Source organism: Sebastes umbrosus, chromosome 12 (assembly GCF_015220745.1).
Source record: "Sebastes umbrosus isolate fSebUmb1 chromosome 12, fSebUmb1.pri, whole genome shotgun sequence".
Classification (NCBI taxonomy): Eukaryota; Metazoa; Chordata; class Actinopteri; order Perciformes; family Sebastidae; genus Sebastes; species Sebastes umbrosus.
This window is the reverse complement of record NC_051280.1, coordinates 23,607,199-23,633,394: the sequence shown is the minus strand read 5'-3', so window position 1 is coordinate 23,633,394 and position 26,196 is coordinate 23,607,199. Positions and strand designations below refer to the sequence as shown.

Here is a 26,196-nt window from a genome sequence, read left to right as displayed (position 1 = left end):
TTTTGCGGACCAAATGATTCATCAAGAAAATTATTTGTAAGGAAAATAATCATTAGTTGCAACCTTAATTAAATTTCTAGTGCTATAAAACGACAATGTTGACGATCAAAATTGTTCAAGATTAATTTTCTGTCATGAATCGACCAATCTTTTCAGCCCTGAACATTTTTGCTTGATAATTTATTTATTATCAGGTTTGTTAATTGATTAATCAATTACCCAATCAACATAAAAATCATCATTTCACTAATTAGGGCCTTAAATAGTTGATGTCATGCCGCTTTTACTGGGATTACAGCTGACATGATTAGTCGATTCATCAATTAGTCGATTGGGAGAAAATTAATCTGCAATAATTTTGATAATCAAGTAATGATTTTAGTCATTTTTCAAGCAAAAATAATAACAATTCACTTGTTCGAGCTTCTCAAATGTGGGCATTTGCTGCTTTTCTTTGTTTTCCATGTTTGTTGTCCTGGGGCTAACAGGTAGGCGAGTACAGCTTTGTCAGATGAGTCAAGGATGAGGTCAGTGTTGGGAAGTTTCCAGGCTAGATAGTGAATAAAATAGTTAAGAGTCATCTTCATTGAATAAACTATCCCAGCTGAGTTTTCACATGTTGGAACAAACAGGAGTCCTGGGGGGGTATAGATGGCTATATTGGCCTGCGACATGGTTTACTGCTGCTGTAAAGGGCTATACTTTACACCTAGGGAAAATCCACACTCTCCCGGGCTGCACACACACACACACACACACACACACACACACACACACACACACACACACACACGATGCTGAAACAGAACCTGAGAGGCCTTTCAACCGACTGCCCACATCACGAGAATCTGTTGACTTGGCAAAAAGCGCTCTGATGGATGACCGGACTGAGCAGACGTCTGAATTATGTGCTGCATAGCCAAATAGTTGTGACTGAGGATTCAACGGGCACGATGCTGACAGACAGCCACAGGGGCCGGTCACGTTACCAGGTACGCCTGCTGCACGTCCATCTGTGCAACAATTAAAAAAAAACAGCCTAACAACCACAGCAAGGACAGGTGGCGTCCAAACCCAAATCACATCTCCGTGAATGACTGCTTTGCGTGGTAAAGACGGAAGAAGCTCTATATGTCACCTTCCCGGCTGCATCGTGTTTTCACATGTTCACAATTAACATCACGCGGGTTGGTATGGCCGGCGCCTTCTCCTATTGCCTGACACGCAGGTTGAATCATTTCCCCCATTAGACGCCCCCCCGCAGCGCAGACAAGCTGTGATTTGCTTCCAAGCTAATCGTCCTCCCAATGTTTCCCCGAGAAGGCTCCTGCATTACAATCATGCCGCGGTGCAGCTGTGTGTCCTGCTGTGGGCCTAATCCATTATTCTGACGGTATTTCTCTCCGGCTGCTCACCGGCACTGCTGCCGGCTGGGTCAACAGTAACGCACACTGACTGTGCAGGGATAGATGAATGGAAATAATAAAGTTTCTTTAATAAAGAGCAATGAGCGGGGATTCAGGGCCTCTTTACCCGTCAGGGTTGCCTTTAACTCCCTCTCTGTCAGTTTCAGACGCTCACCTTGAAGGATTTCACGCTATTATTTTTGTAGTCTGAGACTGACATTGACGTCAAAGAGGAGACGAGTGTCTGAATTTTATTCAACTATCTGTACTTTTTAAAACCGCTCCTAAAAGGCTCTAACCAGAAGGATGTTCTGGTTCTTATAAAGAGCTGAAATGAATTGGCACGTCAGAATAAAAGTATGTAAATTGTCTTGTTGAATAATTTGTACTCGCCAAAAAGATGAATATCTTTATGCAGGGGGATCATGTGGACATCTGCATGACTGTTCTTGTGAAAATCATACAAATAATATGATTTCCTCTTTTAATCGTTTGCGTGTGCAGATTATTTTGGCACTGATTTAAGTACATAGCCGACATTCAGGAGGTTGGATGTAGTAGGTCTGGGCGATATGACTGAGAAAATGTTCATTACACAGTCAAGTACACCGTTATTTGTGGAACACCTGTCCCCGCTACCTGCTTTTATAGATTCAAGCCACGCTGAACTTATTTCCTCTGGGAGGTCATTCATAAACACGAAGACAACCCTCGTTTCCATCGTAGAAATCCCAGTTTTTCTATTCTGTTTTGATCCTAAAAAAAACAGTTAATAATGTGTAGCCATAGGTTGCAGGTTAATTCTAGAGGTCATTGATGGCATGTTGAGAGCTGCGTAAATAGAAACGTTGCGTATTAAAACTGTCACCTCGTGGCCCTTGTAACTGTAGCAAACAACCTCTTCACCTCTGTGCCCTGCAGGCCGTGTGAGGGCTGCGTGTCACCCAGACACTTTTACCCCCACCCCCCCCTCAGCGTCATCGCCTTTTTATCTGCTGCCCGTTATTCAGCCTGATTAAAGGAATTCAATTTCCATCTGTTGCGTGGTGATATTTAGTCCCAGACACAAGCGGCTCTGTGATGAGCTCTGAGAGAGAAGAGAGATGCTGTTGAATGCTGAAGAAGGACCGAGATGCATGCGCTCATTGTCGCCGTGTTTGCAGAGCTGACGCAAGACTTTTAAGCATTCATTTGTCACCGCGGCCCGTCGCTCCCGGGCTTCGGGTTTGACTTTGATTGTCATGCCAAGCACTCGCAGCCCGGAGCCCACCCTCACACGGCCTGGTCAGGAATTTGCTCTTGAGAGGACGCCGGTCAGGCATCGCTGGTCTGTCCTCACACTGCGTGGACTTTGATTGGACGACTTTATACCGTGGAGCCGCCCTGCTTCTGCTGCTCAGACCCCCCGCTGCACATCCTTCATCCTGTCACCGACGAACCTTGAGAGCTGTGTTTGAAATTTGACTTTATTGATGATCCAAGCATCTACCTTTCACTCCCACACATTTGTCAAGTGTGTGTCAACTGGTTTCACTCAAAGGGGCTGCAACACCAAACGGTTGCTTCCTCTTTGAAGCTAATTGGTGACACATTGGTAGCACTAAACTAGACTGAGCCACGCAGCTCCACCTCAACCTCCTAAACGTGCAACATCCGTCTTCCTCTCGTTGTTCCCCTTATCCTTTCTGTGGACACGGCAGCACTCGGATTCCCTTTGAACTCTCCCTGACACCCCACATCTCTGTTTTTAGCTTCCCTGAGGGGTATAAAGGGTGCATGAGTCATTTGCTTTCACTCTGCACGTTGGCATCTGCTACCACGAGCAGCCGGTAGCGTCTATCGCCTGGACCTGCCTGCTCAGTCGCTCTCCGAAACACGCCATTTGAGCGGCTAATGGAGGGGGGAGCCCACAGCGGAGACGGGCGTAGGTGTCGGGGATGGATGTGTTGTGGGAGGAAGGGAGGCTGAGTGCTAATGGTCATACTGGGCTTCTGCCGTATTGTTAGAAGCATGCTTTGATTGAGGATTTACGGCCCCTGGCGCGCACTTTTGTCTGACAGGGGAATGTGTTCCCTGCAAAGTGGCGCGTACGGCAGCATCCGGAGCCAGCGCAGTGGCGTTTGCCGCCGTGGCAGGATGACAGACAGGCTAATCGGGGTGTTATGGACGGTTTCACACCCCGGATGTAATTGGAGGCCGTTCTAGAAGAACACCCCCGCTCCAACACACCCACCCATCACTCCCTCCTCAGCTGGCCTCTCCACCTCTTCACACAGACACACTTTCTCCTCCTCGCAGCCTCCTCGTCCGTCTTCATTTCTCCCCGTGTCACCGTTGGGCAGAAGTGTCAGTTCACTCAACTCGAAGAAATGGCCCTCGAATAACATGTGCAGGCCTGATTATATTGAGTGGAGCTCTGACTGATGGAGTCATTGTTTAGTTGAGGTGATAAATCAGCAAACAGTCCTGCAGAGATGCTCACAGTGAACATTGATCCTGAGTGCTGTGCTGATGTGACTTTTCCTTCCATGTGGTCTCTGAAATAATCTGTTTTTCATTCTCCACGCTCCGTTTTAATGATGATAAAAGCTACAAGATCAAATTTAGACACTCCGGAGCTCGCACCTTTGCCGTACCTAGTTAAAGCCTGTGGGGGTTTTAGACTGATAATGGATCCTGTGGTTGTAAACACGTGACAGCAGGTGTCAGTTTCTTCGCTGCAGAGTGAGCAGTGTTTCTTTTTTCTCTTCAGCTCCTCTTCTGACAGGGGGAAACAGCTAATAAACCTCTCTCATGATTATAACTTATAATGACAGTACTCTTATCCAGCGCCTTCTGGATCAATAGTTGTAAACAACTTCTTTATTTGCGTGCCGTGTCTTCTTTGTGATATTCAAATCCCTCTTGTGTTTTACTAACCCCATTGGATGAGCGCCTGAAAGGAGAATATCCGCCGCTGGCTTTCGGAAATAAGGTGCTATCAAAAGGAGGAGGAAGTGTGGAAGGGGGATGAAATGAAAGAGATGATTTAATTTTCATTGCGACAGAAATATTTAAAGCCCCGGCTTGTGAAAATCATAAGCCCCTACAAAAAAAAAAAAAAAACGGGACGAAGAAAGCCGCCTTCAGCATTTTACAACCAATTTCATCAGAGGGGGGATAAAGGAGGAAGTGAGGTGGCCGAGCGGCGATGCCCTTCTCCTTTCTCAGTCCCCAGTTCAACTTTGCTCCTATTAGTTGTAGAGCTGGCTTAAAGCTGCCTTTATCTTGTTTTCCTGTAACACCAGGCGTCCTCAGGGACCAACTGTTAATGTGGTGCTTCTACACTTTCCCCTCCTCTCCTTGTCAGACTTCACCTCTTTTCTACCCGTCTGTGGCCTGAAATCAAACTCTAAGTTCATTAGACAGAATACAAATAAGTACATGGCAAACAGCTGTGCTGTGTGTGTAAGACCTTATTAATGAAATATCTGGGTTGCTGAATATTCAGCTCGTACGCTCAGACCGTCCCCTGCTGAGCGAGGATCAGTAGATTTATGCGTCTGCATCTCTTTCTCTTTTTCCTTGTGGTGTTCATATTTTTTCTCAAACACTTTCAGTAATGCTGCACACAAGGTTGACTGATTAAGTGTTGTTTTTTATTAGACTAGTGTCTATATCTATCCTGTCTTGCCTCTCACTAACATTAACGGTGAACCAATCCAATCCACTGGATTAGTGTTGCTGCTGATTCTGACCTTATTAAACAGATTGGGTCAGATCTGTCAGACGTGATTGATTGAACAATAAATACCGTCTCTGTCACTGTTGTTACAAAAAATGTAAATACAGTTTTATAAACCCAGAAGAATATAAAATAAATTTGCACAAGCATCAAAATAATGTTTCTGTGGTAACGGTTTTACTCATTAGGGTTGCAGCTAACAATTATTTTCATCATTTATTAGTTCGCCAATTACTTTTAGGATGAATCCATTAATCTTTTAGCCCATTAAATGTTAGAAAATAATGAAAATGCCCACGGTAATGTTTTCTCATTGCTTGTTTATTCAATTTGCAGTGATTGAGTGCTATATATTTACGTACATTTATATTAACCTAATGAAATTGGTCTTTTTGTGACCAAGACTGTAATAAATTAACAATGTACTATATTTTAATAGTAATATACTTTAAGTTTAACATAGTAATATAGTCACCAATAGTTTATTTTAACACTGAACTTTGATTGATGTTGTAGCATTTTTTTAATTTGATTTATTTATTTAATACAGGCAAAATACACATAACAAACATGACAATATGATGACGCGACAATATAACCTCACAGAAAGAAAAAAAAATGAAAAAAAACAAAGGAAAAGCTTAGACAAAAAGAAGATAAAAAATAAATAACAAGTGACAATAATAAAATAGGATCCCTTCAGTTATTCAAATAATTGAGTTGACAGTAGCGATACATTTAAAAATTGAAATATACCTATGGCAGGTAGAGTGTATTTAATATTTTATATATTCCCACTCTGTATTGTAGCATTTTATTAGAATAATAAAAGTGCAGATTCTCACCTGTAAATCAGAATATAAATGAATGATTATATTTTTAAAAAGAAGCACACGTAGGGCAGCCTCTATGTGACTTTCATTACCAAAACCTGCCGCCTACATTACCCACAATGCAACTTGAGCAGCAATGGTTTGGTCAGAGATTTGGGGGTGTTATGCTAGCAGCGGCTAATGTAGCCTCGAGCTGCTCAGGCAGAGACGAGGAGCGGACTACAGAGCTCTGGTTAAGATCACTTCTTGCTAAATCCACATCCTCAGATTTTCTTCTTCTTAAAACTTGAAGGTTACATTCCAAATCGCATACTTTCTTTTTACTCTTAGTACATACTGATGCTGCCCTTACAAAGTACGCACTGTTGCATGCAGTATGCATACAATTGGGACATACTACTTTTGTAATGCGCCTTGAACTTTGACCCTCTTGCTCACAAACCTGCAGTACGGAGGATTGTGGGTCGGAATAGCCAGAAAAGCATGCTGGCTTGCATACTGCAAAATGTGACCGAATGTAGTAGGACGTCCTGGTATTTTTTGGCATACTGCATTTGACATAGATACTATGTATTAGGACATACTAAAGCTTTTTCTGGCATACTAAATAGTATGGGTATTGGGATGCACAGACAGGCTGTATTTGAAACCGCACACTATACTAGTAGTACGTACTGATTTGGCCAAAATGTAGCATGCAGTATGCGAACAAAAGCAAAATGGACAGTATGCCAAAAATACCCGGATGCCGTACTGATTCGGAAAAAATATCCAGTATGTATCGGACCAGTCTACCTTGCTACTGTATCCCACAATGCAAAGCGCTGGATCGGTCACTTTCGGTCATTTTTGTGATGTAAAGTAGGAGAAGTTTGCTATTGTCCGTGTTGTTTACTTCCGCTTTCCAGAACCGGAAACCTGCGAAACCCGGCCTAGCGTACTGCAAAATAAATCGGTTTACGTTCCATACTACTACTACTAGTAGGCGGCTTCAGACCCAACCGACGCTGCCTCAAATGACATCACTTCCTGCTTGAGCCACAAAAGGCTTTATACAACTGTGTACACATATAATAGTACTCCCCAAGTCCTGTAAACAGACTTTCATGTGTGAAAATTGGTGTAGTTCCCCTTTAATATTGCAGTGAGCGTGCCGGAGATGAATACATCATATTAAACATATATATATTTATGGTGGATGGACAGTGAAAGAGATTTTAGTGGGTAAATCAAACTGAAACTAAAAGCCATAAATCTGATTTTGAAAAGCGAGGGGGTTGTTTTAGCACCACCTTAAGAAGTGATGTGTATTTACAGCCTCGTGTGACCGTACACACAGAGGAACGATCCAAAACAATGCCACATATTGGAATCAGTATCTAGAGAGTGAAAGTGTGATCCTCTGATGGGGAACAGCGGTACAACATCCTCTCTGGATAGATGGCCTGCAGACGCTCAATATAATGAGATGAAAGCAGAGATGAGACACACAGATATGAGCCTGCAGAGATGAACTGGTGTCATCGTGGCAGCGATGTTCTGTATAACGCCGTTCTCGCTCGTTTTTTCTGTGTGGGACAGATTCTCTGCGGTGTTCACCTGTCCCTCCCACTCATCATTAAAACTATGAATAGCTGTCGTGTGCTCTGTCTTAATAGAGTGTGGAGTTCTCCCCGGACTCCCATACATGCATTATTAATTATCTGTTGCAGGGCCGAGAGACGGGAGAGGGAAGGGGGAACATCAGATATCTGGGTTGGAGCTTTGCAACCAGATCTGCGCTGTTATGCAAACATTGTTTGTTGTTATATTAGGAATATGAGGGCTCTGAGCAAAACTGGGAGTTGTGTTTCAGTGTGAATCTATATGCGTTCAGCTACTGTAATTTCTCCCACTTTTACGCGCTCACAGATTTGACTGCGGTGTTTGTGAGGCTGTGGTTTCTTTTCCTCTAACAAATGGCTCTTCTCTTGATAAGAGTTACCCAGATATTTTTCTCCCTCGTTTTGATTAAATGCCTCCGAAAATGTTGGCTAATTCCCACTGCTTAGTCATTGACGATCTGTGCCAAGATGAGATCTGTTCCAATCAATCGCCAACCCCCCTCCGCCTCCCCTCTGCAACCTGTCAGACCCGCCTTTACTTAACAAGGCAGGGGAATGATGGGATCTGCCATCTGTGTAAATTGCTCCATAATCTCATCTGACTGGCTGTTTTCTGATGAAGCAGACAGAACGTGGCCCCCTTTACTCTTTCTGTTTTCCCAGACATTATTGGCTCACCCGTCAGACGGCACTACCGGCTTCGATCGCGCAAAAGACATATTAGGGGAGAAAGTGGCAGGTTGAACCATGCCGATTATCATCTCCATCTATCCCGGATTGTTATCATTAGTGTAGGGACATGGCTTGCATTTAGACTAGGTATTATAAATGGGCCACATGTGGCCGAAGCTTATTTAGTGTACCCTCGAGTTTAGTCCAACAGCTTGTTTTTCATCTGTAGTTTGTGAACTCGACAGAGCGCAAAGCACCCCCGTCCTCAGCTGCTGTACATTTAGAGCCTGTTATAAAAATAAAAAAAAAAGGTCATTTCTGAAGTTTAGTGTTAACATCTTCCTCCTCAGTAACACTCAATGGAGTAATTATGGTCTCAAGACTCATACCCCAAACCACTTAACCACTTTAAACCGTCTGCCCAGTGTTGTCTGTCAGCGCTGACAAGGCTCAGTTTGTCTCGTCTCTATATATGAGGAATGCTTTGTCGGCATTCTCTGACAACCGCACTCTTGTTTTCAACATCGCCGCCGGAGGAGAAAGAGCCGTTTCCATGTTTTTCCAGGATACACGACCTTCACGTCGTGGATATGTTGAACTCCAGGGCCCGGCGGCAGGCAGCATCTCTCCGGAGGACGGAGCACCTCCATCGTGCACCTGCCGTTGTGTTTCCCCTCACCTTTCCTGCTCTCCTCTGTGCCTCCTAGTAAAAGCAGAACTACCGTGAAAGTCATAACAATGAAAAAGTCTTCAGCTTGTATTTCACGCGGCCTCACAAAGCAGCGGTGCCAAGTCCAGGGCAGGAAATATCACGTCACCGTGCAGCTCGTTATTTACGAGAATCTGCAATGTAGCCAGACATTTTATTTCACTATACTTCACCTCGCTGGGTGCATCAGTTGATTTGAATTTCAATAGTGTGGAGCCTTTTCTGTTGCTCATATTGCCGTCTGACTTTAATATATTGTTCAGCACCATTTCTAGCATTCCCAATCAGACTTTTATCCTTTTTTATGATAAATCTAGAGGACAAAACAGATAGAAACTCCCTAGATCTTCCTGTAGAGAAGACATCTTTGTGTGTTTCTGTGCTTTGCTGTTTCTCAGTGAGTGTCATTCATTCAGTGACTCTCGTAGCTGGATTACCAACTGGATTTGGTCAATTGATTAATTGCCATTTGTCAGGAAATTTGCTAAAGCTGCAACAAGTGATTATTTCATTGATCTATTCAGCTTTTTTCAGAATAATCGATACATAAATGTAAAACAAATAGCCACCAAAATCTCTATGAGCCTAAGGTGACGTCTACAAACGTCTTGTTTTGTCCAAAACTCAAACTATATTTCGGTTTAAAATCATATAGAACAGAGAAAAGCAGCAAATCCTCACATCTGAGAAGCTGGAACCAGCAAATATGACATTTTTTTTTATGACTTAAACAGTTTATTGATATTAATGTCATGCATTGTAAGATAATCTTGTCACCTGGTCTTTTGGGGTCCCCGTGTCAAAACCAAGTTGTAAGGTTTTTACTATGTTAGTTTATATTGGGGAAATATTGGGGCTTGGGGATGCGATACACTTACCGTGCACGGCAGCTGGATTCTCACAATGTCACCAGATCTTGCGAGAGTCACAGGATCACATATCACGTGAAAATCCATCTCGTCAGGCTTCAAGTAATACGTTTGTGTTCGGCAAAAGCCAGATCACGGACCAGTCGGCATCCTGTGAGGAGCTACGGGCCACTACGGGCGTGGCTTATGTCTGTGTGAAGACATGGAGTGGCGGTTGTTTGTTATAAACAACAATGGCGGCTCCTGAAGAAGTTAGTGTAGATGCTGCAATAGCATCAGTTATATCAGAACTGGAGATTTTTTCTTCAATGAAAGAAGAGCACAGAACGGCACTGAAGGCGTTTCTCGATGGAAAAGATGTTTTTTCGCTCATCTCCCAACTGGCTTCAGCAAGAGTTTGATTAACAAATGGATCATCCAATCACCTGCCAAGTATTTTTTTAAAAGTGCCTGCCCTTTCTCTGTTCTGTGTAACAAACCATCTGGCACGTCAGGTTAGCGACACACCAGTTCGGTAGTGATACTGACCTTATTAAGTGGACTACCAGACTACATCCATTCAGTCATGGCAGGCCAATGACTCCGTTTTTTGTGCCACAGCAAATTGGTATACCAGTTTCAAATGTAGGAAAAAGAGATCACTAGTGTGGAATCAGTACTCTGTGTCGTTGAGTTGAGGTGTTGGAATCAATCATGAAGCTGCCATATGCAGTCTGTCGTGTCACTGTATTTAATGGGTGCAACAGGATACATACACAATGCACAGACGGGTCAGTGGGACCCCAACAGCAAACTTTTACCCTGGGCCCCCTGACGGGTTAATCCTGCCCCGGCTGTTATAAACAGTCAACAAGTTGTTTGGCCACATTTTCGTGACTTTCCATGTTACTCAGACCTGGTCCTTGTGTCTTCCTCTTTCCTCTGTCCCCCCGACCCTCCCACCTCTCCTCTCTCTTCCAGCTGTACTGTGCAGAGCAGACAGAGCACAGTGAATGAGACCTTTCATTCAGTGTCAGTGTCACACTTGTGTGTCAAACCCACAGGGGGAAAAATTGCCTCAACTTCAGCAATTTACAAAAAAGCTCTCCCAAACAGTTTCACATGAACTCAAATGCATCTCATCTTTCTCTAAAACAAGAGAAAATCTATGAAATGCTGCGTGTAGCATAAAAGCATTGGTGTCTAGTTTAGAGGAAGTTTTATGTTTCGGCGTGCGTGGTTGTGTACGTCTCTGTTCCTGCTCTCATACTGAGCCTGTTTGAAAGCTCCGAAGGCGTTTTTGAATGCGCCGAACACCTTCACAATCACTTTAATGAAAGCGCTCGTTTATCCGTCTCCTTTTTTCAGCTCTCTGCAGCTGCCAGCAGCAGCGTTGAGGCGCCGCACAACAGCTTCCGCTCACAGCATGTTTCATATTCCCCGTCATCGCTTAAATAACAATGGCGAGGCAGGTTCAGCGCTGTTAAATCAGGCCGGTCTGACTTTATTCCTGTTTCCTGTGATGATCCGCCCTCTGCTAAACGGATCCCAAGACTGAATTAGAATAATTAGAAATTCGGAAGGGCAACGGTTTATCCAATTGTTGGTGAGTGCTGCAGTGGTGACATAACTGTCCCCTCGAAACCTGGCACCGCAAAACAGCAGTGTGCCCAAGTCTATATAGAGGGAAGAGTGAGGAACAGCACCAGCAGCAGCGGCAGACTAACTCGATTTTTATACAGCAGCAACCTAGATCTCCTCCCTGTCATCCTTCATTGATTTTGCAATCCGGCGGCATCCGAGCAGAACCATACAAGCCGTACACCTCAGTCTGCCGCTGATAGCCAATCTCTATTACCCACCTAGCCCAAGGCTCCGGTTCGAAGGGCTAACCCTCTCAGGGGGAGCAGACGGAGAGGGAGAGAGGGCTCCGACCGGCGGATCGGAGCGATGATAGATTTATGTGCCGCTTGGAGAAAGGATCATCTTCTCTCCCCCGTTTTTATTATCCCATCAGATCTGACGCGACGGCAATAATACATGACGGCCTGTCACATTTTTGCAGATCTGGCGGCGAAATATGAATGATGATTTCAAATGCCGCCATCTAATCAGCCATGAAATTGCTTCAGTAAATATGTTCAACTACCTCCTGTCTCTCACTTTGAATGAAACTCTGAGTAATAGGCTTGTAGTTGTCACAATGTTTAAGACCCGTGTTGGCTTCACGGTTCATAATTAGCTTTTAATGCACAGAGACGGCTTGAGGGGAGGAAACTGACGGAAATGTGGAATGAAAGGAGGCCCGCTGTGTGGCCATAGTAATTCAGGCTTTTGTTCTCTAATTAAATGACCTCAGAAGGGAGCGCTAAGCTTAAGTTTGTGTGTGTGTGGCGCCCTCTGATATGGAGGTCTCTGCCAAGTGTATTCAGCCTCGCAATGAATAGGGCGTCTACTACAAAGCCTAAGGAGCCCTCTCCGTGCCCGCTTCGCCTCCTTGTTGGTTGTTGGAAACTTGCCACAAAACACCATGTCTTTAACAAGTGGTTTCTGGGCCCCTTCGCATAGTTCAGGACGTTGTAGTTGGGGACACAGTAGCCCCCGGCCTTTTTCTCACTCTCACCCACCTTCTCTGAAATAAAACTGAGACATTGCCAGACTTCCTTGCGAGCTTGAACTTCACAAAAGCTTAAATTAGTGTGTTTATGCCACAGCAAAGCAAAAAGAAAGCTTACATGATGATGCATGCTCTCCCGTTTGGCCCAGTTCAAAATATGGACAAGAACATAGCTTAAGTCTGTAGCAACAGAGTGCCAAGTCACTCAATTAACACATATTCTCTCATTTAACTCTAACGGTATCCAAACATTTGTCTTATTTGTCCATCTAGTTTATGAGATATCTTGCTCCGAGTCACAACAGAGGTGTATAGAATTTAATTGGTGGTGCTCACAGCAGTAAAACAATAAATTTAATATACTCAACAGCAAGATCTCTTTCAGAAACAATATCCCCGTTACTCTGGATAATCCACAGACCTCGCTGTCAACAGTTTTCACCGAGAGCTTCTTCAATGGAAAGTTCTTCCAGTGAAAACTGTTGACAGCGAGGTCTGTGGATTATCCAGAGTAACAGGAACACTCTCTCTCTGAAAAAAACACATCGCTGTTTTTCTTTTCTTTTTTTTTATGTGCTGCTCACTGTAGTGAAAAATGTCAAACGAAACTCTGTGCACCTGAGATATGTGAAAACCTGGGCAAACCACGAGAAGTAAGTGAGAAAGTCTGTGCCTGAATTGGACCAAAAAAGGTGCCAGTAATTCAGCAGTTTCAAAAACTATGACTAAATAAGCAACAATCAAAAGTTAAACCTGCATTAACATGTTTCCTTGGGAGCATCAAAACCCCGCCTCATATTGACATATTAACACAGTTTAAGCTGATATGACTCACAAATAGTTGTCTGTTTACACATCCGGCCAATATGGAGCAACATTAACATTAATTTTGAAGTTATGGCCACCTGGTGAATGTCAGTCCAAATTATACTCTCTACGGGCTCTGTTTTTGGTCTCCACCAACTCCTGAGGGGGATATCTGGCTCTTTAGCTGCTAAATGCAGCTGCACACATATGCAGATGTGTGTGTTGCTGCCGGAAACATCACTGATGAAAGCCATAAGAGTGAACAAAAACATGCAAATCGCAGGCCTTAAAAGCAAAACGATGAACTGAAAGACCCCTAAAAAGTCCCATAGAGCTGAGGGGAACTGCAGTCAGGTGATATATTTCTGTTGGTTTGTCACTATGAGCAACATCTTTTACATTACACATAGTCATTTGACCCACTTATAATATAAAAATATTGATTTAGAGCTGCTTTAAAGTAAGGAAGAAAACATATTTAAGAGTTTAAACACCAACTCGACTAATCTGCGTCATCAGGACTATGTGGAAGTGGTTAGATGGGATTTGACTGACAACACAAGAAACCCCACAGAGGTCATTTAGATTCAAATGTTGCTGAATCCCGATCGGTGCACAGAGGTACGTGACGTCACCTTTTCCCAAATGAACCCAGTGAGAATAGAGTGCTACAGGAATGAGTCCTGAAAACCCGGAAATCAGTTAGCATTTTAGCACTTCCAGTTCCCTCTTATGGAAGTCAATGGGTTTTTAGTTATAAGCCTGAAATAAGATCTGTGGTTAACACAAGCTGAAGAGATTTTAATGTTTTGTTCTACGATATCCCGCTCCTTTTACCTGTCTTAAAAAAGGCGGTTACTGACAAGAAAATCTAATCTGAAAATTGTCAAAAATCCAATATTCAATGGAAAATCCCATTGGCTTCTTGTCTAGGGAACCCAGGGCGAAGCTAACTTCCTGGTTGGCCTACAAAAATACGTCATCCCTGCAGCACTCTATAGCACAGATAAAAACACAAATACAGAAATCTTACATGTGAAATAAACACAGCTATTCTAACTGTAAGACCCGTCGCTCCTAGTAAGAAGCTGATTGAGAAAGTCTGTTTCCAGGGCCTTTAAGACTGTGAAGCAGACATCTGGTACTACGCTTCAGACTAAAGGCGGCTAATATTTATGACTTGCATTGTCACAGGTTGCAGTCCGACTCTATTTTTTGTCACTGTCTTTCTCTGTCACCCTTCACTGTACTCTGTCATAAAAATAATCCTGAAAGGACATCTGAGCCCGAGCGATGAAGTTCCAGCATAGCAACTGTTATTGCTGTTGTTGTTGGTTAACGCGTGCTTTGGAAGGAGGCGTGAATGAATGTGTCCATTACAGTTGTTCCGCACGCCTGACAGCCTTCAGCCATTACGGCCACCTGGCACGTCTCCACCGCGCCACCGGCCTTGGGGAGGGAGGGGGCAGCAGCAGTTGCGAGCGTGGGGAAGCGGCGCGGCTCCGTCCGTAACCTGATCCAGCTCTGATGAGTGGAACATTAACAGCTGCTCAGGAGGGTGTAAGAGAGGGGGCACAGCGAGAGCATTTCTGTCTGTGTGTTGTGTTGCGTTGTGTGCGTGCCCACGTGTGTTCGCACAGATGAAGGCGAGGGCGGCGGAATCGCAGTTGACATCTTAATTGGCCACCGGAGCCAGATGCCAGCCTGTAAAGCCGGCCAGTCCAGGCTGCAACAGTGTCTCAGCAGCCAGGCAGGGCTTTAGGGAAGGGCTTTAGGAGCCCGCTGGCTCCACCGAGGGCTCCCACGGGTATTAGGTGCTCCCTCCTCACACACACACACACATAAACACCCTTCTTCTTCTTCTCGCTCCATCCTTCCTGCGGAGCACTTGGAGGCATTGTCAACACCAGTCAATCTGAGGCAAAGAAAAGCCCGAGGGCAACAAAGGCCCGGGCTTCTTTGTGTTGAATCTATTCACACACCGAAGCAGCGAGGTCTGGCTTCTCTGCCGCTTCATGCAGTGTTTGGATTGAGATACCTCCGCCCTCCTCATTTATAGTGTATTGATGTCCTGTAAACGTCCAGTTAGCTATCAAATAACTGTAGCCTTACCGTCTAACCACCAGCCTCTAACCTATTCACCCTTTCACCCTCGTTATATGATCCTCTTTTCTTCCGAAGAGGAATAAGAAGGAAACTAGGTTGGAGAAATCAATTCCATCTTAGAGTCTGTCTGAAGCACACAGAGATGTACTCGGCCACATGACGGTACATGTATTTGATCTAAAACGGGAGCTTTACAGACACTTCTTCACTGTGCGGTTGAATAAGGAGAGTGAAAGTAAAGGTAAGGGACTGATATTAAAGTGGAATCTGATAAGCGAACAAGAGCGGCGGCGGCGGTACGGCAGCGTGAAATAGGCTGCTCACAAAATGATTAACTAATATTCCTGTTTGACATTATTCTTGATCCTCGGTGTGAAGCAGGAAAGGAGTTTTTAGCTATCTGTTCTCCGAGAGAGACTGTGCTCGGGTGAAATGGAAATTCATTTTTAATGAAGTTACAGTTTAATCTCACTCACACACACACACACACACACACACACACAGCGGTGTTACTTCTGACAAGGACAGATTCATATCTTTATGTGGATTAGGTTTAAATTTAATTCTAGATTTTGTAGAAGAGATGTCAAATATGCTTCAGCTCAGTGCTATTTGAGTAAATGAGGCGTGTCAAACAGTGACCCGTGTATAAACAGAGATGTGGGAGTTGGAGAGAGATGGTAGTGTTTTTGCTTGCACCCACGAGTTTAACTCCTCGTATTTTTATTTTTGGTGCCGGTCCACATTATACAGTATTTATAAGCGCTTCCTGGCACTTTTTAAAGAGAAGTTCTTCATTCACGTATTCTGCTCCACAGAGAGGTCAGAGGTCATGTTCAGCTCCAGAGCAGCACTCCTGGATCTGGTTGGAGTTCATATAACGAGGACACTTTTCTCCTAGTCTGCAGTATTAAGGTAAATAAAAAAACTTCCTTTCGTCCCCTCCAGAGCGAGCCATCGCCAGACACGAGGTGCGAGAGATCGAGCAGCGGCACACGCAGGACGGCCTGCGGGAACGGGACTCGTCGTCCTCGTCGCCGTCCGAGAACGAGGACGACCTCGTCATCATCTACAACCGCGTGCCCAAGACGGCCAGCACCTCCTTCACCAACATCGCCTACGACCTGTGCGGGAAGAACCACTACCACGTCCTGCACATCAACACCACCAAGAACAACCCGGTCATGTCCATACAGGACCAGGTCCGACACTGACACCTTTAACATGAATTCACTCTTTCATTAATAATGTAGAGGCCTCATATTCCTACATTATTGTCTCTATGGTAAACTGTTTGTACTAAAAAGAGCATTTTATTTTACCTGATTTGTTTCAGGTGCGGTTTGTAAAGAATGTGACTGAGTGGAGGGAAATGAAGCCGGCTTTCTACCACGGACACGTCTCCTTCCTGGACTTCACCAAGTAATTACATTGTCTTGCATTATAATGGCAACACTGTAAAAAAACGGTTTATTCACCCTGCTGTGGTTTTGTGCAGGTAAACTCCCCCTTGTGGTCATTCACAGCGTTTCACTCAAAGTGTAGGGTATTGATCTGAATGTAGCACAAAGTAACATTGCTGATCCTCTAACCTGTATGTTTTAACAACAAAATAATCTCATTATTGAGCTCTTAAATCTGCAAACTGTCTTTAGAATTCATATTAAAGCAGCAGTAGGTAGAACTTGAGCAAATATGATTTAAAAATTGTTATTTTTATAAAATGGTTACTATATCCTGACAGTAGTGCATGAGACAGGTAATCTGAAAAAAAAAATCATGTTCCTCTGTGTCCTCCGGTGCTCCTAATGGCATCTGCAGGATTTCACAGAATGGAGGAAAAATCAGAGCCGAGCTGGAGCCTTGCCGTCTCTGAGCAGCTGTCAATCACTCGCAAACTCGATTAAACGGTCAAACTGGGCAGCGCTGATCAAATATGAATCAATATTCTGTTACTGTAATGCCTATTTCTCACCTCAAATGTTTTCAGAAACATCTTGTAGTGTACTGTTTAGCTGTAAAATGAGAAAGTTTGTGACCCGGCAGCCATGTTGAGATTAGTTGAAGAAATACCAAGCACCACCCACCAGCCAGAGCAAACTTTCTCATTTTACAGCTAAACAGTACACTACAAGATGTTTCTGAAAACATTTGAGGCGAGAAATATGCATTACAGTAACAGAGTATTGATTCATATTTGATCGGCGCTGCCTAGTTTGACCGTTTGATCAGAGTTTGCGAGTGATTGACAGCTGTCTCCGTTGAATGAACAGCCAATAGGAACTCTCTCTCTCTGAAATGACCTGTGATTGGCCAAAGTCTCCCGTCACCGTCTAGATTTTCTAAAGCCTGAAAGCAGAGCCATGAGGAGGTGCAGAAGTCTAGTTTTCTCTCAGAACACTTGAATTACAATATGCTGAAAGGTTATTATGGAATTTTTTCCCATTGACGCCAAAACCATTCTGCCTACTGCAGCTTTAATAGTTGGATTCAAGTCCTGTTGAGTGTCTCAACCCAATCACTGTCATTTCTGTCAGGTTTGGGGTGAAGAGGAAGCCCATCTACATAAACGTGATCCGGGACCCCATTGAAAGGCTGGTGTCATATTACTACTTTCTGCGTTTCGGAGATGACTACCGGCCCGGCTTGAGACGCAGGAAACAAGGAGACAAGAAGGTTAAAATCCATCAATACTCTCTTTCTATTGTTTAAATAGTCTGTCTGTCTTCAAACAATAGTCAGGTTCCTATATGAACACTGAAACAGGTTTTGCTTGCTGTAATCATTCATCCGGTTCATGCTGAGTTTTTGAAAATCAGCATGAAAAGTATGAAAGTTAAATTTGACAAGTAAGTGTTTGTGTTTCAGACGTTTGATGAATGTGTATCAGCCGGCGGCTCAGACTGTGCCCCTGAGAAGCTCTGGCTCCAGATCCCCTTTTTCTGTGGTCACTACTCTGAATGCTGGTAAGTGTTCAAACACCTGCAACATCATATTTCCACCTGTGCAATTGTGTGAATAGCCTGTTTATTGTCAATACTGTATATATTGTTCCAATTTTTAATATTCCCCTTGTTTATATTGTTCCTATTTTTATATTCCTTCTATTTAAATTGTTCATATTTTATATGCCTGTCTACTTTTGTTGTTTTGCTTTTTACGCTGTATTGTATCTGATTTTAGTTTTTTACTGCTGCTTCTTGTTTCTGCACTATCCCCTTTGCTGCTGTACACTGCAAATTTCCCCACTGTGGGACTAATAAAGGAATATCTTATCTGATCTTATCTTACCTGACGCTGTTCAGACAACACTGAGTCAGAATTATAATTTGAAATAACAGGAAGAAAGCTTGATTTATAATAATAATAATAAATAATACATTTATTTATAAATCGCTTTTCAAAACAGATGTTACAAAGTGTTCACAAGACAATAAAAGCAGATAAATAAAGCAAAAAAATATATAAAACAGAACATCACAGTACATATCGATAATAATAAAGCGATAAAATGGTAAAACAAGGTGATTAAAAACAAATATATATATATATACATAAATGTGTATAAATGTACACATGCATACACAAACAGATGTATACATACACCCATACACACATGCTTCACCACACATAAAAAACGCATACAGACATATAACATTGGGACCTTATAAGAATGCTATATCCTAAAATAATGTTTTCAAAAGTTTTTTAAAGTGGATACAGAATTAGATCATCTATATTTTTCTTATTGTCAACAAGTTCCATGAAAAGAACAAAATGAACAATGAGTTGATCTTCCTAACAAGTGTTGTCATTGTATGTAAGCCTGTTGTATCTTATTCCTCTGTGTCATAGAGCCCCATTGTTGTCCATTCTGGTGCATTAATCACTCACTGGCACACCAAATTAATCCTCAGCTGAAATAGCAACAAATTTACCAAATTATTTTGCCTTTCCTGTGACTTTTATTTCATGTTAACGTATTAAGTTTAAATGAGTGGCTTATAGGGGTTATGTACCACAGATCGGGGTAGAGAAACCCATTGTTGGTTTTGGTCTTTTCAGTGGGATTTGTTGGATTTGAGAAAAAAAATCACCAACCTTATCCTTTTTTTCACCTGAGGCAGTTCAGAGAGTTCAGGAGGGAGGCTGTATCAGTTTTGTTTCATAACAGCACAACATTAAACCTCTTAGTCCTTTTCTATCACTCATCTTCTCAAGGTCTCTGATAGCTCTCTCAGCCTTGATCCGTTCTCTCTTCACGATGATCTGTATCAATCTCTCTCTCTCTGCCCTCACTTATCCCTCTCGCCCTCCCTTAAATCTCTCCTTCACTCTCTTTGCCCTCCATCTTTTAACCATCTTCCCCCCTGAAGCAAGTTACTGACTGAAGGTCTGAGTCTCTAAGAGATTGAGTTCACTGTGGTGCACTGGCAGCTTATTAAAGCACCTTGGAAACGTAAAATAAATACTGAAGACAAAAAGGTGCTGCCAGGTCAGTGTTTAACGAGGCTTTGCCAGAAAGTTACTTTATAGGTCTAAACAATCTACTTCCTTCCTTATTATTTAATTTCCCGAACATGACAACACCTGCCACTGACTTAATTTTTTTTTTCCATTCCTTCCTCTGGTCCTCCTGCTGTCTCAACCCTCTCTGGACTCTGTTCACGTCTCACTTAATCATTTTTCCTGTCACTGTCTTTGTACCTTTCAGCTCACTCTCTTCCTCCCCCACAATTTCTGTCTCTTTGCAAATGTTGTGATCATTTTACATGCAGCAGAAATGTCACTATCTCAGCGGGATATGAAGAGAAACTAACCACAACGAACATGATCTCTGTGCAGGAACGTGGGCAGCCAGTGGGCTCTGGAGCAAGCCAAATACAACCTGGTGAATGAGTACATGCTGGTCGGAGTGACAGAGGAGCTGGAGGACTTTGTCATGATGCTTGAGGCCGCGCTGCCGCGTTTCTTCAAAGGAGCCACCGAGCTGTACAAAACAGGTGCCGCATCTGCTAAATAGTTGCTGTTGCATATTTTTGTTTCCCCCTCACCAATATTCTAATATACTGAAAAGCTACTTAATGGCTCCCTCGCATTGCAGCGCTAAAAGTGTCTGTGTGCTGTGGTTGCATATTAGCAGTCTGAATTGCTCCCCTGAGAATTGAATTGTGATCAATATGCACTCGTGCCTCTCGCTGATGTAGTTACAGATTAGTTACGAGTGCAGCCAGAATGAATAATGGAGGGTGCAGAAGAATTAAATCTGACAGTGATGTAGATGTGCTATGACTCAAATGTGATGTTAGCAGCAGATACACCCAAGTACTCAAGTTAATCAGGTATTTATTTAATGAGTTTAAAGACTGAATACCCCCACCCCCCATAAAACAAAACAAAAAAACAGATCTTAGTATTCTGACTCATGTCACAATAATCATTTCAGACGTTTTGGGAAATACACTTACTCGCTTTCTTAGTGAGAGTTAGATGAGAAGATTGATATCACTCTCATGTCTGTACGCTCAATATGAAGCTACAGCCAGCAGCCAGTTAGCTTAGCTTAGCATAAAGACTGGAAACAGGGGGAAACAGCTAGCATGGCTCTGTCCAAAGGTAACAAAATCTACCTACCAGCCAAGACACCATTTAAGTACTGTTGCTCCGTCCAACCAGACATCAATATGATAATGCATCAGCAATCACTTAAGACTGTAGTTTGATTTTATGATTGTTGCAGCACCAAATACAACTTATATAATCATTATAAGCCCATAGTGAAACATATATGATACAGAAATTGTGTCACCAAACAGTACATGCCACCTCACTGTGGGCCAATATTCATCTCTCTCACACATAATGCACGCATATACGCGCTCGCACACACAGAGGGAGAGTCTATGTTACTGTGTTAATGGAGAACCTCTTTCTCTTTACGAGCGCCAGTCACCTCTCACCTTTCACTCACTCAGTCAGTCAGTAAGAGAAACAGATCTCAGTCAGATCAGCATCCCGTTGCGTGCCAGGTAGCGCTTTCTTTCAGGGCTTGAGCCCTGTTAAGCCCATGCATTAAAACGGCGGTGCTACCAATACTTCTAAAGCTCACAAACTAACACGTTGAATCTTTGATTTATTTTGTTTTTGGACTGTGTTACATGTGGGACTATTTCTTGACCGGGTGCAGTGATGTTCTGGTGTCTACGCTGGTTGCCAGTTGTAAACTCACAGTGGCGACAAGACTGAGATGTTGCTGCGCCCCGGCCAAAGAATAGTCTCACTTTTAAACCACAACTTGATGTCTTTACACTTACTATACGGATCAAACAACTGTTAAACAACTGTTTCCAGTCTTTATCCTTAGCTAAGCTAATACTCTCTTGGCTGTAGCTTTATTTACCATAATGAGAGTGATATCAAGCTAATTCTTAGCAGGAAAGCGAATCAGCAATCTTTCAAAAATACTCTTCCATTAAGGATTTCATATTTACAGCAAGCTCATTAGTGAACTTATTGAATTTTATTTTACTTGCAGATTCATTACATGGATACGGCTTTGAGCCTGAAACACTGCCTGTATCGAATCTAATGTCAGTTATGAGCAGAAAAGACTTCATGACTGCATGTCAGATGGTTTCTTGTAGGATAACAATGACGGGACATCAGAAAACCTGGTCATTAGAATGATTCACAGTTTAGGGCTCCACATGAAGTTGTGACATGGAGAGGAGTTTGTTATAAGTTGCCAGTAAATAGTGCCAATGAATATTTGAAATCCTGTAACAAGAAATAACTACTTCAACTAAAAAAACTACTACTACTACAAAATAAAGCTGTAGTAACATTAAACTGAGTTCATGTACCCACCAGACCTCTTTAATCCTCCTCTCCTTTTTAATCACAGGAAAGAAATCCCACCTGAGGAAGACCAGCGAGAAGAAGCCGCCCACGAAGGAGTCCATCGCCAAGCTGCAGCAGTCGGCCATCTGGAAGATGGAGAATGAGTTCTACGAGTTTGCACTGGAGCAGTTCCAGTTTGTCAGGGCGCACGCTGTCAGAGAAAAGGACGGCGAGCTCTACCTGCTGGCACAAAACTTCTTCTATGAGAAGATCTACCCCAAAAACTAAAGAGGCACATGTCCGTAGAAGAGAGGACACTGGGTACAGGCTCAGGTGGATAAAGAGACTAATAGACTACAGGTGACTGGTTTGTACTTGTGATTGAGAACATAACGTGGAGCTGCAGAGCAACCCGCCTCTGTTATACACGTCTGTGCCAGCCAACTGGACAGGGAGCTCGTGTTTCGACAGCAGGTTGTGTTCCCAGCAGCCCCGGGGGCCTCCACTCCACTTCACTTTCATGTCAAAGGTCGTCTGCGTAGAGGACCTCTGCCGGCACTTGTCCGGAGACGGCCCGTCGGACCTCGGCTCCTGATTGGCTTCGCTGTTCTCCGATCCAGAAAAAAAACATTTTCATCGGCTCTGTGCTGTTTGGTTGTGTTTGGTTGTATTTTAACTCTTTACTATGGTTGTCTTTTGTATGTAAAGACGGTGACATGTTCCATGGTGACACGACATCTCCACGTCTCACCACCCACTACTACTAACTTAAAGAGATTTTAAGTGTAAAGAAACTGACTACTGTGCTGTATTATTGGACTTGAATGAGATCTTTTGAGGTTTTTATGAAATAAAAATCCTGTGACCATGGACTATTTACTGGGACAAGTGTTTTATACTTGATGTGTTTGTGTTGGATGTAAATGCGCAGCTTTGCCCCGAGGCTTTTCCTCCGTAATGAAGGTACACATGATATCACTGAAGTGTGTGAAGATGCTGCTGCTGTAAATATTTACTACTTTTTCAGTCCTACTCAACCATAAACAGATTTGCTACCGCATAAAATGAACACATTTGTACTGTTAACACCCTTTTAAAGTTACAGTCTGTGCATTTTATCAGTTTGTTCATTGCTTTCAACTCTTTCATTTCACTTTTTAGTCTGCCTTTTATTTTCTGTCATTTTATTTTCATCGTAGAACCAGTTAAACACGGGCGTCCACAAGTATGTTAGCCTGGAATATGATGACACTTTGGGAAATGCATTTGCTTTGTTGTTGAGTTAAATCATGAGTTCGATACTCTAATATCAGTCCCTTACATATAAGGCTGCAGCAGGTTATCTTAGCTTAGCATAAAGACTGTAAACAGGGGTTTATAATGGCCTTTTATTGGCTGATTAAAGTGTCTTATTTACTCTTCACAAATTGCTAACTAAAAGTCAGAAAAGATGAGCTGCACAGATGTTTTCTACTGGATGTACTGCTACATCACAACTCCTGAAGTATTTAAACATACATATGACTAGGTACTCATTTTTATCTGTTCCTTCTCTACACCCAGCTCTCCTTGTTTTGCAGCTTTTGCCAGATGGAACATAAAAACATCATCTTTTGATTACCAAACGAAATACACAAAACATTTTTTTTAAACTACCAGAGATGCATGTGTGTTCTTTAATATAATAAATATGTTGGTGCATCATCACCACCATCACCATCATCAGGTACAACAGAGCAGGGAGTGGTAAAGACAGATAAAGCCGCTGCTGTGAAAAATTAAAGCTGGATTATATCCGGGATGGTATCCTGCAGAGGGAGATAAAGAGCTGCCAGGTCTGCTCCTGCCTCACACTGTGTGTGTGTTTATCCAGTTTAACATCATTTTCATCTCCTCCTATAGTATTCTTTCAGTATTTGATATAGTGATTGCAGCGAGGTAAATATGTTGCTGCCATAAAACTTAATTTATTATAAAAGCACAGAAGGTTGTCATGCCAACCTGGATGTTTATAACATGTTCTCTTGTTGTAGAAAGTCACTATCTTGCTGCTGAAAAAGAATAAATTGAATAAGACCATGGTTACGTGAGGTGAGAGGAGTCACCAGAGAAAGTTTATGACCCAGTGCCGCCGCCACTCAGCGCTACTCATCCCTGCTCCCACATAATCCCTGGACAGTCATCAACTATTGGACTCATCCCCATTAATCTCCGATCGTTTTCCAGTTACAGCTTCCTGGTTTTGGCCCTCTGACCCTCTGACCCAGATAAACATGGAGCTTTTCAATTGGTTCCTTGATTCCTTTTACAGTGTAGAGTTTTATGTGGGGATGTCAGGATTTAGAAGGAGTCAAATTCAACTAATCAGCACCTTTTTTACCACTTTTTGTGACCTCACTTGACCAGAATGACGTGTGTGTGCAGAGTTTGACACTAGAAGGCTGTTTTCACATTAATCTGCCGGAGGGGGGAAAGTTAAACGTGTGTGCTTAAGAGCATGATTTTGTGACATCACCACAACTAGCTTGGATCCAAAATACAACACAAGAGTAATGTGGAAACACTTAGAAAGAACCTTTCAGTGAAGAAGGAGACATTGTGTGTCTTGTAAGCAAAAAATATGAACATAGATTCTGAATTGTTCAATGAAGCAGAAGGAGTAGATGCTCTTTTAAGAATTTCTTACAAGGAAAAAACATATCCGACACAAATTATTATTCAAAGCAGAGTATTTATATATGTCTTAAAACATGTATGTAAGTATTTTTGTCATTTTAGCCTTTATTAGATAGTACAGTACAGTGGAGAGCTTACAGAAAATGAGGGAGGGCAATATTCAACAAATGTCCCAAGCCGGTGTTGCACAAAATTCTGTGACCTATAGGAATTTCAGCAATATTGCCACAGAATATAGCAACTATATACTGTATAGTATATATATATTTGCTAACACCTATCAAAATACAGTAGGCTATGTCATAAAGTATGATGAAAACATGTGCAACATATGGCTGAAAGTCCTCGTCAGGTCACAGAATCTGACGGGTCACAGGATTTGGTGTAACACCGGACTTAAAATAGGCGGAATAGGCACCATGGTCAGGGTCCCAGCCAGTGATGGAAGAAGTATTAAGACCTTTTACTTAAGTAAAAGTAGCAATACTACAGTGTAAAAATACTTTGTTACAAGTAAAAGTCCTGAATTCAAAGTCTCTAAAAGTACAAAAGTATTAGTATCAAGATATACTAGTATCAAAAGTCAACAGTAGGCTGCTCACTGCTGGTGAAGGTGGAGCTAAGTTTAAGTACTTTATATACTGCTGGGTAACTTAACCTGTGATAATACATCCTAATGTATTAGATTTATTTTTTATTTTCTATGAATAATGTGAATATACAAAGTAACTAAAGCTGTCAAATAAATGTAGTGGAGTAAAAAACAATATTTGCTTTCAAAATGGAGTGGAGTTAAAGTATAAAGTAACTTAAAATGTAAATACTGCCTCATAATTGTACTTAAGTACAGTACTTGAGTAAATGTACTTAGTTACACTGGTCGCAGCCACCTATAGGCTTCCTTATGCATTAGAACCTTGTGGGGCAATACCTGCCTGCCTGCCCAATAAAACGTAGTCAGCATACTATAAATCAGAGCATTATCATCATGTTTATTATGGGTAATAATAATAATAATAACAGAGCTGGAGAACCAACACAGACCTTTCTGATAAAGGCAGATATTTATTAACCAGATGATACAGAAACAGCGTTACACACCATATCATATCCGGTCTTTCCTCCCACCAAACACCCATTAAGTGTAAGTTGTGGATATTTCTGACACACCATATTGATCCAAATATGAAAGACAAAACCATCCCGTCCTGTCTGTCCTCAGCCAGCCTCTGGACAGCGAACACATCATTCACAAGTCCACCTAACAAGGCCTCTGCCATTTTTTATTATGTGGACAATGCTCAGTTTATGAGCGTTGTTGTCCCCACCAATAAATATTTGAGACACCGTGCCA

At 42.5% G+C, this 26,196-nt stretch overlaps 1 protein-coding gene across 1 annotated transcript in view; it reads left to right on the top strand.

Annotated features, from left to right (window-relative positions):
* The window catches only part of hs2st1a (heparan sulfate 2-O-sulfotransferase 1a), a 28,946-nt gene extending 5,158 nt beyond the window's left edge, over positions 1-23,788 (top strand). Inside the window, exons 3-8 of the mRNA XM_037788040.1 lie at positions 16,275-16,528; positions 16,663-16,748; positions 17,864-18,002; positions 18,195-18,292; positions 20,172-20,329; positions 22,231-23,788. Coding sequence (XP_037643968.1) covers positions 16,275-16,528; positions 16,663-16,748; positions 17,864-18,002; positions 18,195-18,292; positions 20,172-20,329; positions 22,231-22,454 — 959 coding nt within the window. The 3' untranslated portion in view covers positions 22,455-23,788. The remainder of the gene's footprint in view (positions 1-16,274; positions 16,529-16,662; positions 16,749-17,863; positions 18,003-18,194; positions 18,293-20,171; positions 20,330-22,230) is intronic.
* The last annotated feature ends 2,408 nt before the right edge of the window (positions 23,789-26,196 follow it).